The following is a 19,648-nucleotide window of genomic DNA, read 5'->3' on the forward strand; positions in this document are numbered from 1 at the left end:
TTTTGGTTCACTGAGTTAAAATTCAAATACCCTACGTTTTCGATTTCAGTTAGTTTGGATTATATTACATCAGCTTCATTCTATGTCGTCGCTAGTATTTGTCTCAATACATTCCGCATGGATTCCATTTCATTCAACAAGAAAGTGAATAAGCCCAAATGAATGAAAGTTGACTGGATAGCTTTTAGACAATGACGGTTTGATTGATACTTAACAATAAAGCCTTTTATAAAGAAATACTTTTCATTCGTCTTGTTAGTAGCTTATGTGTAAGGATTGTGATGAAACAAACCTAGATGGAATATACTTCATAGTTCATAGTGATTACAGAAAAAAGATACTTTTCATCATATCTGTAAACATCCATCAACGTGTTTTAACTTACATTAACTGCTGAAGTTGAACGGTAATGTTGTTGTTGGATATTAGATTGTTGATAATGACGGTGATCATGTAGTCCAGTTGATGAAGCAGCCATTTGTCTTAATCTTGTCTGCCTTAATAATTCTTGTTCACGTTCTTGTTTCAAACGTTCTCGTCTGGCTGAATAACCACTACGTGCCAAACGTGAAGATGATGATGATGATAACATTTCACGTTTATATGCTAAATCAGACTCTGAAATAAAGTTTATAATACACAAAGAGATTTTTAAACAGTTTAGCAAAATTTGTATTCCTTATTTATATGTATGTTATTAAGTTATTCTGCTAAATTCCTTAACAGTATTTGAATTGGTGATTTACAGATTTCGAGTGAAGGTTGTTTTTGAAAACGGAATGATCCAGATTGTTACCCATTTTCAGATAGTTTGTAGGTATCTGAAAACGACATTTAATTTTAGGTAGTTTGAGGTAATTAATCAAAACCCGGGTAATTTTCAATGAATCATTTCATTATTAAAATCGACAAACAATTCTGAAACGTTTTAATGATAAACTCAAGTATATATTAGATTTGTTTTAATGGAATACGCTGAATGAAAGTATTTAGACTATTTGAATAACCAATAAAATTATCCATTTTACTCATTATTCTACTTCATATCTTAATGTTGTATAAAGAAATGAATAATAGTCAAGTATTTCAAAATAAAATATTTTCTATAGTGAATTAGTATTTTAGGAAAATTGAAATTATATCAATGGAGGTTTCCTAGAAGTCAGAGAATAACGCCAACTTGAGCATCATCAAAATTTTTGAGAGGTTTAGTAGATGCTTCATTTAGTCAGTATATAGGGCCAGGGGTCGAACCATAAAATCTTAAGCCTCGAAAAAAGAAATAATTTTTAGATTATTAGTTTGGAATGCAATCGTCAGTATTTCAAAGTTCAGCCATTTTTACGATATAACACAGCTTGTATGCGGTGTCATTAGTACTGACTAACCCACGCCGTATATAACTAATTGAACTGTACAGGTCATAATTTATCTTTTTTTAAAGGTATTAAGTTAGATCAAGTTCATACTGTTAAGGAATAAGGATTAAACAATAATGAAGCTGTTCATTTTTATTACGCTTTTGATGGAAGTATGTAATCATTTTAGTAACTATATAATATTAATGGATTTTTGACAGTTTGCCGGCATCCAACGGTGTTAATATCTAACTTCAACCAATCCACAAAATTGCGCCTCGTCTACCATTATCTTCAGTGAGTTACTGTCTCACAACAAACACGGTTGAACTCCATTGGTCACGGCTTCTCACTAGAACTCCTCTTGAAGTCAGTCACTAGTGAGCACATGATGATTATTATCAGAAAGGGTATTTAGTGGAGATTGTAGTATATTATAAATTTATTGTTCGAATAAAAACTCACCAGATCCTTGATATGATCGTAAATTCCATGATCGTGGACCATAAACATTTGTATGACTCATTGCACGTTTAGGAGCTGAGAAATTTCCATCATTTGAAATAATTTGTGATTTGTAAATAGCTAGAATATTTGGATAACACACAACATACAATTGCCAAAACACAAATATTTATGCGTGCATACAATCAAAGGCATTGGTACATACAAACAGTACAAACACGCACAATACAAATATACGCACACATACACACACATGTATATACAAACCAGTTGAGTAGTGAAGAAAAGAAAGAAAAAAAAATAAAAACAATCTATTAATTTGGCAATTTCAACGTATATTGGTAAATTTTGTGTTGGAAACAATAATAATAATAATAATAATTATTATTATTATTATTATTATTATCATATGCGGTAGTTATGATAGTGTGACTTTTATTGCCATGATCATGACAAAATCTGTATAAAGAAACACACGGAAGATGAAGCAGATGAACATCCTAACCAATTATGAGAAAAAAAAATAATACTGGTGAGACATCAATAATCATTATCTAGGGATGACGAAACGGATTAGTGGAATGACATGCACTTTTTTTGTTTAGAATCATGAAAGTAATGACCATGATAGTGAATAACACAACAGTAGATAAACTTCAATGAATTTATTAATTCTTAGATATTTTTTCAGTCGATTTCTCATGATAATCGGATCAGGCATGGCTATTTATGTGAGGCTGAAACAAAAGAAGTCAATTCAACTATTTATACATGTAGTATTGGGCAGCATCATTGACGAACAGGGTGGATCTGATGCAGATGTGAAGGCGCGCATCGGCAAAGCAAGAGCAGAATATTTACAACTGAGGAACATCTGGAACTCAAAGCAACTGTCAACCAACACCAAGGTCAGGATTTTCAATACAAATGTCAAGACAGTTCTACTATATGGGGCAGAAACCTGGAGAACTACGAAAGTTATCATCCAGAAAATACAGGTGTTTATTAACAATTGTCTACGCAAAATACTTCAGATCCATTGGCCGGACACTATTAGCAACAACGTACTGTGGGAGAGAACAAACCAGATCCCAGCGGAGGAAGAAATCAGGAAGAAGTGCTGGAAGTGGATAGGACACACATTGAGGAAAGCACCCAACTACGTTACAAGACAAGCCCTCACATGAAATCCTCAAGGCCAAAGGAAAAGAGGAAGACCAAAGAACACATTACGCCGAGAAATGGAGATAGATATGAGAAAAATGAACAAGAATTGGATGGAACTAGAAAAGAAGGCCCAGGACAGAGTGGGTTGGAGAATGCTGGTCGGCGGCCTATGCTCCATTGGGAGTAACAGGCGTAAGTAAGTAAGTAAGTATTGATTAAACAGGTTGGAGATAATTTGTTTCTTTTCTATTTTTGAGAGAATTCTCCAATATATATAAATATATATTAAAGGTTAGCTACCACCACATGACAACACACATATAAGTTAGGAAATTATTTATAGTAAAAAAAACACACTAGTATAATGTTAGCTTGTCTCTCAAAACAGGTATGATAATTTGCTTGTTGTCAGAAAAACAAAACTTTTGAGAAAAAAAAGGCCTAACTGATGCATTTATTATTTTAAAAATATAATGGGTTTGTATGTGAGCGAGAGTACACCTTGTTGTTGTTGTTGTTTTAAATTTGCAATTTTACATAAAGCATTAGGATGTAAAATTTTGCACCATTAAAATTCCATACATACTGACCGACCTGGTAGATTTAAGTAACTTGATTGATTTTTTAATTGATTTACTGAACTCATACCAAAAATAACAGATAAATCATCACGATCCGGATCATGATTATGATTATTATGTTTCTGTAAATCATGCATATTTAGAGAATATGGTGTAGTTGTTATTTCAGTGCATGGAATTGATTGATTATTTTCTGGACTGTTTGTTAAGGAGGTTAAACGTAGTCTCAGTTTGTTATTTTCTTCAATAATCGTTGATTGTGGTTTTTTAAATATTTTTTGTAAAAATGTGTTTCCTTCCTTTTTATATAGATTATTGGTTGTGGTCTTAGATAGCATTTCATTCTCTATTGAAACATTAGTCGTCATTGAAGTTTCCGTTGTATTTGTCGGAGTTGCAATTGATTCATTTTGTATGACTCTGTTAGCTAAATAGATAATTGATTTATATGTTCACGTAAATGAGATAGTACTTATACAACGACGAAAATAATCGTTTATACAATGGACTGTATAAACTGAAGATAATCGTCCCTATAACGTGAACTTATTGAAGTAAGTAAACATAATAGGTAACACTGATGTATTCACTCAGGGACTGGAATTTACTTAGTTTCGATTCAATTTAGGGTTAAAAATGAACGTTACTGACAAATACAAAAAAGAGCATTGTGCTATTCGATTCTCAGTAGATCTTTAGTTGATGTCAATCCATTTTGTAAACCATTTAGTTCAAAAAGAAATATTATGTATTCGTTCACGACTTTACTACTACTGTTACCACTACTGTTGCAGCAATTAACCAACTATCTAGTTACCGTTGCCAATATCTGACTTCATGTTACATCACAGAATAGTCAGTGTTCTTGAAACCGTTAAACAGGTTGAAAAATGTTGCAGACATTGGAAGATATTAGTTTTAAAGCATTTCCCACATTCTACGGAAGTAACGTGTAAGTGATGATAAAGTTCAGGACTTTATCATGATAATTAAGTAGGTGTTACCATCTTGAAATACTTGCTTTGTATCGTCACCCTAGATGTTTAATACAGCGTTTGTCAACTCTGAGACTAAGTGGAAAGGCGGAGAGATGATCATCATATGATATTGTATTGCGAATTGAAAGATAGTTGTATTGAGGCCGTAGCAGTTGATTCTTCCTAAAGTGAATGGAATCCTAAAAATTGTGCAACTCAATAGCTAGACTCATGACAAGGTTTCTTGAAATGAAAATCAATAACGATCCTGTGGTAGTTTTCTGTTACATTTTTTTTGTAGAGCAAGATGTAATCCTCGCTTCATCATAATTGAAGTGGATTGCCAGTAAACGCTATTCTTGTTCGTCCATTAATCGACTATATAGTCTTTCTATCTTTCAGTATACGATTTTTAGCTTTAAAACAATATTACCCTACTTTTTAATTCCCAAAACTTGAAATAAATAAGTAAATAATCAAATAATTGGAGTCAGAGTAGCAGAATTATAAAAATTATGGATTGTTTGTAGTTGTTGGTATACCCAATTCTATCCTAATGTCGGTATATTTTCTACAAGAATTCAGACATCGAAAATTAATTTGAAACAGGAATTTAAATTTATGTACCCTAGCTTACACTCAGCTGAAAATTCTGATTATCATTGTCATCAACTCCACAATTCAAAGCACGAATATATTAAAGCATTGAGGATGTTTAAGGTTACGATTGCTTAATGTTCAGGTTTAACAATTAACTTTTAACGTAATATTATCCACTGAACCATTTTATTTTTTGTATCTCAATCTATGTAAAAATTTAGGTAGATTGAGTATTGAAATTCTTCATCAACTGTGTAACAATCTAATATTTCATTATTTATGTGAATGAGTACGATAAACATATAATGTCTATTTTGTAATTCCAACAGTTGAATCAGTGAGTCGATCTTAGCTTGACAACCATTGAGAACTTTGAAACACTTGATGGCCGTTTCATCCTAGTATGGAACTTTTCAACTGTGTGCATCCACAACCCCACACGCGCGACTCGAACCCAGGACCTTCGGTCTCGCGTGCGAACTCTTAACCTCTAGACCACTGAGCCGGACATCCAACGGTATTTTCAATCATTTCAACTTTATGATTATGTGCTGAGTGAATTGCAGAAAAAGCTTTAAAATTATTAACATAAATTTGAATAAAGGAAAATAGTGAAGACAATTTTAAGTGCAAACATAGGATTAGAGGGTCAGTGGCATAAAATATGGATTAAGTTAAAGTGAGAAGAATTCTTCATTTTTCTTCCTTAACTCTATGAACTTCTCTTCCTGTCCATAATTTTAAAGATATTAAGCTGGTCATAGTTGCTTCGTTGATTTCATTTCTTTCTCCAGATAAATGAATGACTGAACTATCTTGATAATGCAGGTGATAATATTAACTTTGTTGATGATTCCATTTAGCGATATTCAGAATTATTGATGAATTTGAATGGAGAAGTAGAACGGAGAACGATATAATCACAAAATAATACGTGGAAGTCCGCTAGAAAATTTGTTGGAGAATCATAATGAACTTTAATATGTTCGTCAATTAAAGAAGTGCCTGCAAATTTCGTCATTATTGCAGATCAAGTTGAGAATCAGATTAATTGTTCAATCTATTCAATGAGGATCTCTTAAACAAATATCTAAAATATATACCCCAAAAAGTCCAACTCACGGTTTTTTTGATTGAATAGACCAGCTTGTCTACCTGTAACCACAATACTATTATGATTACTATTAGTATTTATACTGGCATTACTGTAGACTGTAAACGGAGTTTCTTGCTCCGACCAGTATACTTCTTGATGATCTTCTAGATGGTAATTATTTTTTATCAAATTAGGAATATAATTATTGGTTCTATTCGGTAATGTAGTGTGATTCACTAATGGTGTACTAGTTCGAACTTCTTTAAACACTGGAATTTCATTCTCTTGTCTTATCTTCACTTGTCCTCCGTTTATCACATCTTGTCGACTGTCATTCACTGTAGTTTCTTCATGTATTATACACGTTGGTCTTTTGTTTAGACCAAGAAATTTCTTATAATTACTATGATTATTTAAAGCACTTCTAGTCATTATCTGTGAAGCTGATTCACTAGATGATGAATGACTTTCCAAATCAAATGGATTATTATTAGAAGCATTTGGGAAACAATAACGACATTTTGTATTGTGACAACTGCGTTTTAATTTAATTGCATGTGGATTATGAACTACATAGGATAATGGTGCATGGAGATGAGGGTGAAGTACATTTCGTTCATGATCTACTTTACTATAGATTTCTGAATTGTATGGATTATTTCCTGTTGAATTATTTTGATAAGGATTTGAATAGAGTTCATGATTCTCTATGTACTGATTACGTTTCATTTCTTTACAAAGTTCCGTAGTCATTTTCTTTATTATTATTTTTAATTAGATGCAAAAAGCTTGTTATATACTCAGATACTACTTGATCAGTTGCTGAAATGAACAGATAAATAAAAGAAAAAGGATAAAAATAGGACTGCAATATATAGCAAACATGTTATATCATACACATTAATCTCTTTATCATCTTGATAAGAGCAAAATAAAGATTAGTGCAGAATAATATGAATTAATTAAGTTATTTCGCTAGATTCTCATCAACTGCTTACAACCTATTTGATATTTTAAAATCGATATTGTCACGTATATGTAGCATACTCCTTTTAACCACCTTCATATTTATAAGTATGTTGATTTCTATGGTTACTTTGATTTTAAAATATTGAATAGGTTGTAAGCAGTTAATAAGAATCTAGTAAGACATACTGAATTCATACAATTTTGTAACAATCTTTGTTTTTACTCTCTTTAAAACCTGTTATGTAAATAAACTGAATATATAAAACTATGAATTATAGATCAACACCCTTGATTTTCAAGTACCTAATTCCAGTATAAAAGTGTTTTGGTAGTGTTAAATTCTCTAGACTGAATGTCCTAATTTCAAAGCATTAACAGTTATTTGGTACAATATTATCGATATCCTACTTGAAGCTCAGAGAATGCAGTAGAAACAAAATTATCCATTTGGTCAACCAATCGTTTCTAATATATACCATCCACTGATTATCTTGTTAATTTTGCAACATGTTCCATAAGTACTTTTGAGGAGTTGTTGGGGACGTTAGATCCCCAGAACTCACTTGAGAAAGGACCTAATTTTGTAATTTTATTTAGAAATTTCGAATTTCTTTGTTTTCACGTCAAAGGCGCTCTTGTCACCTTCATGTCGTACTTCGCATTGGGAACTATCTTAAATACTATTGGTCCGTTGCGTCTTTTAGTGTGCTATTCGGTAACTCTCCCCAAGGACGGCTTTGCATTGTATATATACGTTTTGAATTGTGTTTGTTGTTATCGCTCGTTTCTGGCTGTTTTGCAAAATATACTTCCCATTCCAAGCTAGGACTTCTCCCTCTAGTTAGCGGGGCTGGGACACATCAAAAAGCTAGCTTACTAGTCTTCGGTCACTGGGTCTTTGCTTTCGTTTGCAGATTAAGTGAACTCGTGATAGTTGCAAACCTAGCATCTTTATTGTGAATATCTTAAATATCTTCTATTGATTTTAATAAATGGCTTTATGTGTTTTAACTCTAATTTCTGTTATTCTGCTTACTGTTCATCTTAGTAGTGATTTGACAACAGAAGATGTAAAATGTATCTGGTGAAAAGTGTTAGGTTACATATTCAGTGATATGACCATTTTCAACTTATTTTTTGGTGTTTAAGTATATTAAGAACAAGAATTTCGGGAGCAATATATTTCCAAATAATGACATTTAGGCACTTACTCTAGTCCATACAGTCTCATAGTAACTCAAATCCTTACAACATAAGTCTGTTTCATAATCAACATCCATCATAAAATCAACTGCTCTCAAATTCAATTCCTTATATGATTTTGGTTGATTATTAAAGGAAATCTCAAACTATAATGGGACAATAGTTTAATTTTCCTGATTTTTTAAAATGTTCATTGGATGACGTTAATTAATGAAAAAAGCTCTTCAAAGCAGTCAGTATTCTAGAGACCAATCCTGTATATAACAATTTTGTTATATCAATTGTGAGTTATTATATTCGAACATTTGTTATCCATTTAATGAATGCAGTTTATTATTTTTCTAACTGTAAAATGATTGTGATACAACTTAATTAGCTTAAAGGAGGTGTTAAATATAGATATATACTTTATATATGGAATATATCAAATGGCATTGTCTAAAATAAATCACTGGATATTGTGAATTATGCATTAAAGGTTTGAAATGAACATGTTATTTAATATTAAACTAAGAAACCATTGTTTACATGCTGAATTATAATTATTTGGGCTCTTTAAATTATTTGTTTAATGAATTAACTAATAAGATTTTTCCCTTTATATATATGAGTCTAATTCACTTGTTCTGTAAAAGCTTGTATTTTTATGTTGTTGAGAATAAAGACTAGAACTGATTAATCCCTGCTAGCATATTATTTATTGTGAGCGAACTGACAACTGAGCACAACAAGCTGACGATTCTCAAGTAGATAGTACTAAAATTTCACTGATAATCACAATCCAGTGATACTAACTCTTTTCTTGATGAACAATGATAATGAACATTAAATAAACATATATATCAACAGTGATTGGTTCAGTTCCAATCTTAATTGTCGTCAATGCTAAATGATATGATCATATTACTTATTACTCTCATAATCGAGAATGAAATTTATCAGAATGAGAGTTAGTAGAGATTATAGTGTATCTAAAATTTTTATTTAAAAGAAAAACTTTTGGTAAAATCATTACAAATAAACTTAATATGCATTAGTTTATTACAGTCTTGACAGTTTATAATATACAGTCATATAACAATAGAAATACTTATTAAATGCATAACATAATAATGTTTTCAACTCACCAGTTTTGTAATTCACCAATACTTCTTTCAGGATACTTAGACGCTATTAAAATTTGTTCCTTTGACCACTATTGTTAATAATACTATTATTGATTTTTTGCGCATTACTAAAAGAAAATTTCACTATATAAGAATAAGAAAAGTGCTTTTCCAATGGATATTTTTCAGCTTTATATTATCACGGTTGCTAGTGTAAATTCAAGGAATAATATTGTATGATTTGATCTTCATTTAATTATGTGTTATACTTTTGTTTCCGTCTTGATAATACGTTTTTTTTGTTTTTCCAGTTAAGTAAGTATGTATAGTATAGATGAAGAAAAAAAGATCAACTCAAGAGATAGATAGAGGTATAAAAATAACCAGACAGGAAGGAAGAATAATACAAAACCAAATGGACGATTCAACTTATTCGTTTGACTTAATCAATACTCAATATGTTCTAATTAATTGACAAACTTCATGTATTTATTGTTGAGTTCTTTAAAGAGTATGAATATGCATATACATAAACACATATATATTGATATGTCTGCACAAAAATGTGTTCATGTGTAAGTTAATTTCGATTATTAATGTTAAATTGTTTATCACATTTTAATTACTTTTATAAATACAATTACATATATCCAATAAGAAATTGGCAATAATAATAAATTCTGTAATAATTGGTTGAAAAATCCTTATTGAACTGAGAATGATTTATTTTGACTGTTCTATTTTCAAACCTAGACCGAAATTCCAATGGTTCAAGTCATGCGTGCCGGATTGTGTATGTACACTGCTGAGAAGTTCCATACTGGGATGAAACGACAATTTATTGCTTCCAGTTTTTCAATAGTTGTCCACTTTAGATCAACTCGTCAATTTAACTGCTCTAAGTTGTGTTTTTTTTTTGAAAAAAACTACGAAAAACCAATTATAATAATAATCTCATAATGATGGTGATCGAATTAATTGATATACACATGCACACATAAGTAGTCAAATGGGAATAAAATAATCTAATGAAGTGCTTAACAATTTTTTGATGTAACACATAAGTTGACATGAATCATGTCCAAATATGATTGGTTTAACACAGTATAGTTTTGATTGTGGTTTTGATTTTGATTACTAACCTGAAGAAGTCCAGACAAGTTGGTTGGACAAAACGTTGGAATTATTTTAAATTTCAATCGCTCAGATTATTTCAAATATAATTTTCACATATAATGACTTTTCTATACTCGGCGTCTAATTTCTGTTAAACTAATTGTTCTAATCTTGACGAGTATTCGTATAAAGTTCTTCTGGTGTTATTCATAAGATGTTTGATATAGTAGGTATATGTGGCAACTTTAATTTGTTTTTAAGTATAAGATGATCAAATACACGTTTGAAATATGTTGGAATCTGACTTCATTTTATACTGTATGTAGAGGAATTAAGCTTATTTTACAGTACTATTGTTAAGTACATTGTTCAGTAGATTATCTTCTGTTATTGTTAATTCACTAACTTTTCATTATAATTTTAACATCTATTTACAATTCAGAATAACTGATTTAATGGTCATCCATCATTTTTTGTTTTTATCCCGTTTAATTTAGATATATAGGGGTAAATGTATGTTTCAAAGAAACTTCAGAGTGCTCAAATTGTTGGACTTCACACTTCACAAACTATATCTTTACACTTCTTTTGGTAATCTTGACAGATTTCATGATTTCCTTGAAATCATATAGCCTAGGTGGTTACAAAGAACTTTAAATTATTCATTTATTCTGATCAATTTAAGAAATTGTACAAAGATGATTTATTTTGCTGCTATGATGATTAGAAACTAAATTAAAATGAGGGAAGTAGCATAGTAGCTAACAGGAAGAAGTGGAGAATACATTAGTACATGAATGATTTTCTTATTTTCTGAGTCATTCAGTTAATTGCAGACTTCTGGGTGGATGGCTTCTCAATAATTTTAATTGATTGCTGGAAACATTATGTTGAGTGGTACATGATCAATCATACCGATCAAGTTACATCTACTTTCTCTTTTCATCAAAATTTTGAGTTAAATGAGATTTCTGATTTAGCTTCTTCCAGCTCATTTATTTTCCATGAACTGTATTTTAAATGTTGATACTTTCAAAGCAGTCAAAATTGATTCCTTTTTCTTGTTTTTCATCATATCAATTTTCTCTTTTATTACGGTTATATGAGGTACGAAAATGTTATACGTTGATGATGAGTGATTAATAGCAAATAAGGAATTGACTGTTTCTTTGCATATTGCTTTTATATTTAATTCAAATTGTTAGTTATTAAGTACAGTTTCTATCTGAAGTTTGTGCTGATGATGTCGTTCAGAAGAACAATGAAAGCTTCACGAGCAAACCATCCAGCTCAGAGGACAAAACTCCATCAAAGTACAGTTTGTACTCTATTCTGGAATAATACTTACACTTACTCTGAAGTGGTACTATATCCTCATCTTTAATTTCAGATGATACTATAAAATGGGTTTACATTTAAAGGCTAGTAATACAATTTATACAGTTAAATCACAACAAGGAATGATGAAGGAAACTCATAAACAAAATGACCTTTTTTATATACATATGTACACATTATATTAAGTCATTTGGAAAGTCATATGAAAAAAAGATTTCAATAAACACTTTATGGCAATTCAGTGTGGAATACTAAAGAAATACGGAGTAGGAATGATGAAATAAGTCAGAATACTTATAAGGAGAGGAAAGAACAAGATTTAAGGTGAACATAATTTAACAGTTGTAATAAAAGGCTTATGGAATTATAAAGACAATGTTCTTTATCTTCAGTTTCGTAGGTTCATAGGTTTCAACTTTACTTCATTGATTTTTGTTTTGGACAACTTTAGTCAGTAGTCCTCACTTAAAATGTATGTCACAAAGCCAAATACACGAAAAATAACTTGATTACCGATTTAATTGGAAATTATTTATAAACCTGTACACTAGTCTTACTGATTTCAGTAGTCATCTACATACAGGTCGTTTATTTTAAAAGCGACAACTAATTACGCCAAAAAAGGAATGATTATGAGAACAACAAGCATTACTGCGTTAAAAAACTTCATTTCCTTCTTCAAAATACAGTGTATTTATCCCGAACAAATAATACTTTGAATATCGAGAGTATTATTTGCAACATCATTTTAAACTATCTCCTAAAAATAGAGGTAAACAGATACATCCTATATTGGTACAATCATTATCAATTTTATGAGTATTACATTGGATCTTCGCATTATTTCGATTTTTCATTACTTTATTGTGAGTTTCTTGAGTACATTCAAAGTAACGTAAGATATAAAACATGAAATTTTGTAAAATACAAAAGAAAAAAATTGCATTTTTTAATATCAGAAGGGGTTTTGTGGATTTTATAGTAATTTTAATAGTTGGGATCATGAGTCAATTGAAGCTAGACTATCACGGAAAACCTGGAAGCACTGGACGGCCGTTTCGTCATATTGTGAGACTTTTCAGCAGTGCGCATCCACGATCTCGCCTCGCGAGATTCAAACGCAGGATCTATCCGTCTAGCGCGCGAGCTCCTAACCTCTAGACCACCGGCTGGCATCCAGTGGTGTTAATGTCGAACTTCAACCAATCCACCAAATTGAGCTACCGTCCACCATTATCTTCAGTGAGTTACCATCTTACAGCAGACCCGGTTGAACTCCACTGCTTCTCACTAAAACTTCAGGAAATACCTCTTGGGGACAGTCACTAGTGGGCGTCAATTGACTCATGAACTCAACCATTTACTTACTAAAATCTCCACAAAACCTCTTCATGATTATTATTTAGTTATTATTATGACCCTTATTGTTGTGATACTGTCGGTTCGAATTTGAAAAAAACAAAGTATTATATTTTTGGATTTTATTGAATTATTTAAGACAGTATTATTCATTACATCACTGATGGAATCTCTTTATTTACTAATACTTTTCCTTCACAATAAAATCTATAAAATTTCGGAGCACAACTTAAATTTTCACTCTCTTATTCTTACGAAACATTCATTTCATTATTATAATTGTTGAAGAATGAGGTATTTTTGTGTTAAAAATAAATAGATAGTTTCCTGTCACTTTGGTATGGAATGTTTCGTAATCATATAGGGATTTTCATAAATGTAGTGTAGAATAAAATTTAATGGTTAAAATACTAGACATCAGTAAAACCGTCACCTTTTATACCATTTTGTGAGGAGACTGAAGCTTGAAGGTATTGTATTTAATTAACAAATCTATTTATTATTTTGAACTGGGGATAGTTGATACGTTTGAAGATGAGTGTGTAAAATTAATAAAGCTAAGACGAATATGGTCGTTTCCTTGAGAAAGATTATTTATTCCCTATCTACTCTTTTATAATGTTTATCCTTTTACAATTCCATAATATCCATCTACAAATTTACATCACTGAAGCTGAATCGTGTACTAAATTGACACCTAAATAAGCATTTTCATAGTGGGATATCAAATTTTGGACAAATACTCTTCTAAGAAAAAAATCACTTTTGGAGAAAGTGCGCAAAACTTTAAACCGAAAGACATCGTTTGAGCTTATAGTGTAGTCAACAGTAACAACAGTTGATTGTGCGAAGATTCTTCGAGTATTTCAGAAATAAATTGTTCTGCATAAACATTCGTTTTCATATGATTTTTCGTCTTAACTGTAGCACATTTTTATATGGATTTAATTACAATGTGGGCATAGTTTTCCAGTTGGGAGGTTAGAAAAATACCTAATATTTTTAAGTTGTATTTCTGTCTAATACTTCAAAGTTTTGTGCTTAAACCTACTGAGTTGTAGTAATTAAGACAATCGTATACTAATCAACTGGTATCCTGATCATTAGTTAATATATTCATTCTAATGAACAGCTGTCTCACTAAATGTTAGAAATTTTATCTGTACACGTTGATCGGTATCCTGGAATGATAAACTATAATCAAAATGTCCTTGTAGAAATCAGTTATACGATAATTTATTGTATGTTGAAATAGAACTCAGTATTAATTTCATCATAATATGAGTTAATAACTCTTCACAATGTAAAAACAAACGTGAACATAATGAATACTATTTGTAATTTTTGACCCGTATTCAGCAACATAGTCTAGGAATTAGTGCGAATGTTCAATGTGTTCTAAACTTAAGCGATTTCCACGAATTAATTGGAAAAAAATTGAAAAAAAATGAATGTTTTCTGTCTAATATGGTTCTTGATAGGACGTAGATGAAGAATAAATCACTATTATAGATCATTTACCAGCTTTTGGATGTATATTTTTCTACGTAGGTTTCGATCTATAAAGATTACTTCGTACAAATGTCAAACTGTAAACTACACGAATTTGTTACCCTGACTTTATTGAAACCAAATATGAACATCTTTTTATATTATGAATCAAAACGCTTTCATGTATTTTTATGCTAGTCGAAAAAAGATTGTGTCACTTATCATTAATGATTTCATTGAAAAAAAGTTAAACAAGCATGTTAGAGTAATTTTATGTATACTTAGGGAGTAATTCCCGTCAATATGATTGATATCCGTTAAGGAATCATATAAAGTTAGAAAACATTGTATATTTATTTCGTTGAAGATTTTGATACTTCTTAACCGTACAATTCAGTTACCATAGGATATTAGATACTTATACATTGATGTATGAATCATCATTGCATAATGGAAATATAATATTTCCTATTTTCATCTTCAGTCAGTTTGAGATATATCGTATATGAATTATTTTCTCGATTGGTAAATTAATAAAATCTAAGTATTCATTGACCATGTACTTGTGAATAACATAAGATTTTGTATTGTATAAAAGCAATTTGCAAAGTGATATAGAAGCAAACAAATAATGAAAATAATAACATTCTTCTTTATCTTATAAATGAAACTAAATAAATTGAATATATATACAAACTAAAATTCACCCCAATTCACAAGCCAGTCGCTATTCGGACTCAGTAGTTAAGTGGATAGCGTTTGAAGCGAACGGTACTGAGTTTGAGTTCCGAGGTGAACATCAACTCTGGGATGCAGGCACATCCAATTGATGAGTCCTAAATAGGGAGAAATGTGTGTCGTGAATTTCATTGCATGCCAATATCAACCTCTACCTAAATGAATTGAACTTGAAAAAAAGTAAGCTAATTTCAGCGATAAGATTGTCAGTAGTTCAGTTTATACCCTCATGGTAAATATGTTTAGAGTAATTCTCCAAATCTTCGATAAACTTATAAGTATAAATAAAATACATAGAAATTAAATACAATAACCCACACTTACATGTTGGCTCTTTCCTAGGATACGTTCTTTGTTGATATGAGTTGACACTGGCCAAACATTGTGTATGATGCATTTTTCAATTGACATGAAATGGAAATTATGGCATAACGATGCCCCAAACACCACAGATAAATAAAAACGATAGAGTGAGAGGAACTGACTAGAATATATATATATATATATATATATATATATATATATATATATATATATATATATATATAGTGAAGGAGAGCGAGTCTATGACATGATAATCACTTGAGCCCACTTACTTGTATTCTTATGCATAGAAATATGCCAAAATTACTTGTAGTTATAGTAGTAGTAGTACTTATAGTGGTTGAAATAAATGAAATATGTATTGATTATACAGCAAGATGTAGTGAGAATTATTCACTTGTCCTAGTTCAAGTACTGACTAACATGTTAGGTTACATGTATTTTCTAACTTATTATTTTCATATTCCTCTTATTCTCAGTCATACTTTCATTTTATTGTTCATTCACCCTTTATATTTTCCCATTTATCACTTTTAATATCTTCATTTCATGTTAATTTTAGATCATTTGATAAACCAAGTGATAAGTTGCAACTAATTAATGAAGATTCAGCAAGAATGAAACCTAAGATCTATATGTTTTTCATTATTGATTATCTTTTTTTCACTACTTGTGATTATCATGACAATGATGCTGACGATGATGGAAACAATGCAAGTACTTATCATTTTTAAGTTAGCAAACATAATAATATTAATTATGATTAAATACATATATAATTCACATGACGTAATTGCTATACAGTAATAAATTTTTGTTACATTGATTTACACGAAAGAAAACCGCATACTTTTCAGTCATGATGAATTACAAAGGCTGAATAGGTAGTATCGGAGTAGTTACTTGTTAGTTTCAATCAATTAATTAAGCAAATAATTCATGATAAACTGAATGTATTGATCGACTTTTGATGTGCTAGTGTTAATTGACTGATGAATTGTGTAAAAACAACTTTCATATTCTTTTCTTAGTAATGTGTTTTGTTTGAAAATCAAATTGTTTAAGTTTATTTATCATTTTATGGTTTTCAGTCTAAGGCGACTGAATACTGTGGATTGACTGATAATGAAACACAAAAACAACTACATATACTTCAGTTGAATAGATTGTTTCTGAAGTGTCCTCAGAAAACATTCTACAATAATCAGACAAAAGGTTAAAGATTGATGCATGTTAAAGGGTTTCACTTCTTGTGGTCAATAAAGTTTGTTTTACTGATGATTGGCGTTGGAATTCTTTCTGAAATAAGTTTTATTTTGTCAGTTGGAAACTGTTTCTGTGTGTGTGAAAAGTAAGATTACTCACATATGCATCAATCTATTCATCAATTCCTGTGAGCCAAGGTACATTAACTGAAGTCAGCAGTTGTCTTCATTGCGCATGCGAGGATACAATCTAGCTTATGTCTGATGGTATGAAAGAGAAAACATTCGACCACCAAGCATTTAGTTGACTGTTAATACTAAGTTAACTCTTCTTTTAAAAGTCGTTTACAAACTTTATTCGCATTTACCTAGATTTCATAATTTCTAACTAAGAACATTAGTACGTTTGATTATGCTTGAAATAGAATCTGAATTCTATGTTTAGAAGAACTATAAATCATTTTTGTCTTGAACTTGATCTTGACCTATCATTAGTAATGTTATTACTATTATTTCCTTGATGGGATAAGATACGTGTCCATGAATTTGCAGCTCATCTGCTTTTACGTGTTTGAAATGTGTGGATCATTTAGAAAAGTTCCATTCTTTTGGTGAGTGAATGTTGCGTATAAAAGCAGAATTTTCAGTGGGTATTTTGTCATAATCTTCAACTCTCACTTTATATGTTTTTACATCCAGCAAGCTGAGAAGCGCTATGTTAGCATGTTCACAAAAGACATTTGTAGGTAGCTTTAGACGATTTAAATGAGGTTTCAGGTCAAAACTGAATATTGAATACAGGCACACCAAAGGAATGGGGAAGTTCTCGAAAATGACAACTATAGCACTTTTATTGAACATTGTATAAGGTGGTTCTTTCCACATTTCCTAATGATGTTTCCCATCTGTTTGACTTCTTAATCAATAATTATTTATTATATCATTCAATATCATCACTGTTCGTCATGGGATCAACCCCTTCAAACTTTGTGCAAATTCAATGGGAGTCATTAAACGTTTATATTGTTTTTGTTCTCTTAGAAACTATGAACTCATTGATATCCCTTTAGCATTAACATTCATTTATCTTTTCATTAGCACCTCATATTTTATGAATTTGTCAAGTGCGTACACGATATCTGGTACTTTTGGCTATAAAGTATATACATATTTTGCTATAATAAAATATGGATGAATTATTATTTGCCATCAATCGGACATAGAGCTAACCTATCAGCTTATGATTTATTCATGTTGATCTATTAACTACAATTACACCAATGCAAATTTAATTGGATGCCGGCTCAGTATTCCAGTAGGTTAGGAGTTAGCGCGCGAGACTGAAGGCCCTGAGTTCGGATCCCGCAAGTGGGATCGTGGATGAGCACTGCTGAGGAGTCCCGCAATAAGACGAAACGGCCGTCCAGTACTTCCAGGTTTTCAATGGTGGTCTAACATCAATCGGTTCATGATCCCAATCAAAAACGCAACAATCTCTACAACCCCTAAACTGATAATTCTGTATAGTTTGTAGTATTTGCTGTTTGTGACTTTTCTCTCCACAAAATTTACAATTCATTTGTTATATCCGGGGAAGATTAAATAACAGGTAACTTCCGAGGACTATTCATGGACTAATATTCTATAAACATTCTTATTGTATAACTACTCAACAATTACACTATGTATATTTATATTCCTTTTATGATAAGCTTTATTTTGACCTATAATTTATTATTGTACGATTTACGGTTCTTAAGTTATGTTCAGTTTATTAACTACTGCCTCCCACATTCACAGCCACTTTTTGGGCTTATTTGTGTACAAATATTATTTTCCTATTTTATGGTACGTTGCGGTCTGTGTGATTGATATATAAACCAAGTATGCCTGAAATAAACGATCTGCTCTGATTCGGAAGCTGGTATTGTGTTCTGTACTCAAGTGGAAGGGCTCGTAGGACATAGGACCAATAAGGACGCTAAACTGCCCACACCGGTTGAACGTCATTGGTTGGCCTAGTGTGAAGATTCGTATAAGTCGTATTCGGATTGGTAGATAAATCGTGCGATAGAAAAACCAGACATCCAAGGTCATAACATCATTGAAAATTAATTTTAACATCTATAAAGATTGAAGGAAATTTAAAGCAGAATTAAAATAGAAATGATCATTTCTATACAGAGTAACAAGTGTGAAATTTAAGAAAGCTAATATACAGAACTTGTAGTGCAGTGCAGCAGTAGGAAAAATGAATACAACTTAACCAAGGTCCGAATCTGTGATAAACAAATATTTGCTTTAATAAATAATTGAAGCTAGCCTTTTATTTCGTGCCTGAGACAATAGTCAATATCATACAGAATTCCTATGATGGATTAAACTGCAAAACCGTGCATGGAGGACAGCTCACAGACCCGTTCGAAGTAAAGACCGGTGTCAGGCAAGGTTGCTTACTCTCACACTTCCTCTTCCTCCTGGTGATTGATTGGATCATGAAGACTCCAACATCTGAAGGGAAACACGGGATACAGTGGACATCTAGGATGCAGTTG

General features: G+C 31.1%; 1 protein-coding gene across 1 annotated transcript in view; it reads right to left on the minus strand.

The window, feature by feature from the left end:
- Window positions 1-19,648, minus strand: part of MS3_00002238 (uncharacterized protein) — a 165,928-nt gene that overhangs the window by 39,523 nt on the left and 106,757 nt on the right. The window contains exons 18-21 of the mRNA XM_051209811.1: window positions 9,544-15,935; window positions 6,271-7,066; window positions 1,824-3,998; window positions 386-618 (exon numbers count right to left, since the gene is read on the minus strand). Of these exons, the coding sequence (XP_051075272.1) occupies window positions 15,779-15,935 (157 nt within the window). The 3' untranslated portion in view covers window positions 386-618; window positions 1,824-3,998; window positions 6,271-7,066; window positions 9,544-15,778. The remainder of the gene's footprint in view (window positions 1-385; window positions 619-1,823; window positions 3,999-6,270; window positions 7,067-9,543; window positions 15,936-19,648) is intronic.

The sequence above is a fragment of the Schistosoma haematobium genome, chromosome 1 (assembly GCF_000699445.3).
Source record: "Schistosoma haematobium chromosome 1, whole genome shotgun sequence".
Taxonomy (NCBI): Eukaryota; Metazoa; Platyhelminthes; class Trematoda; order Strigeidida; family Schistosomatidae; genus Schistosoma; species Schistosoma haematobium.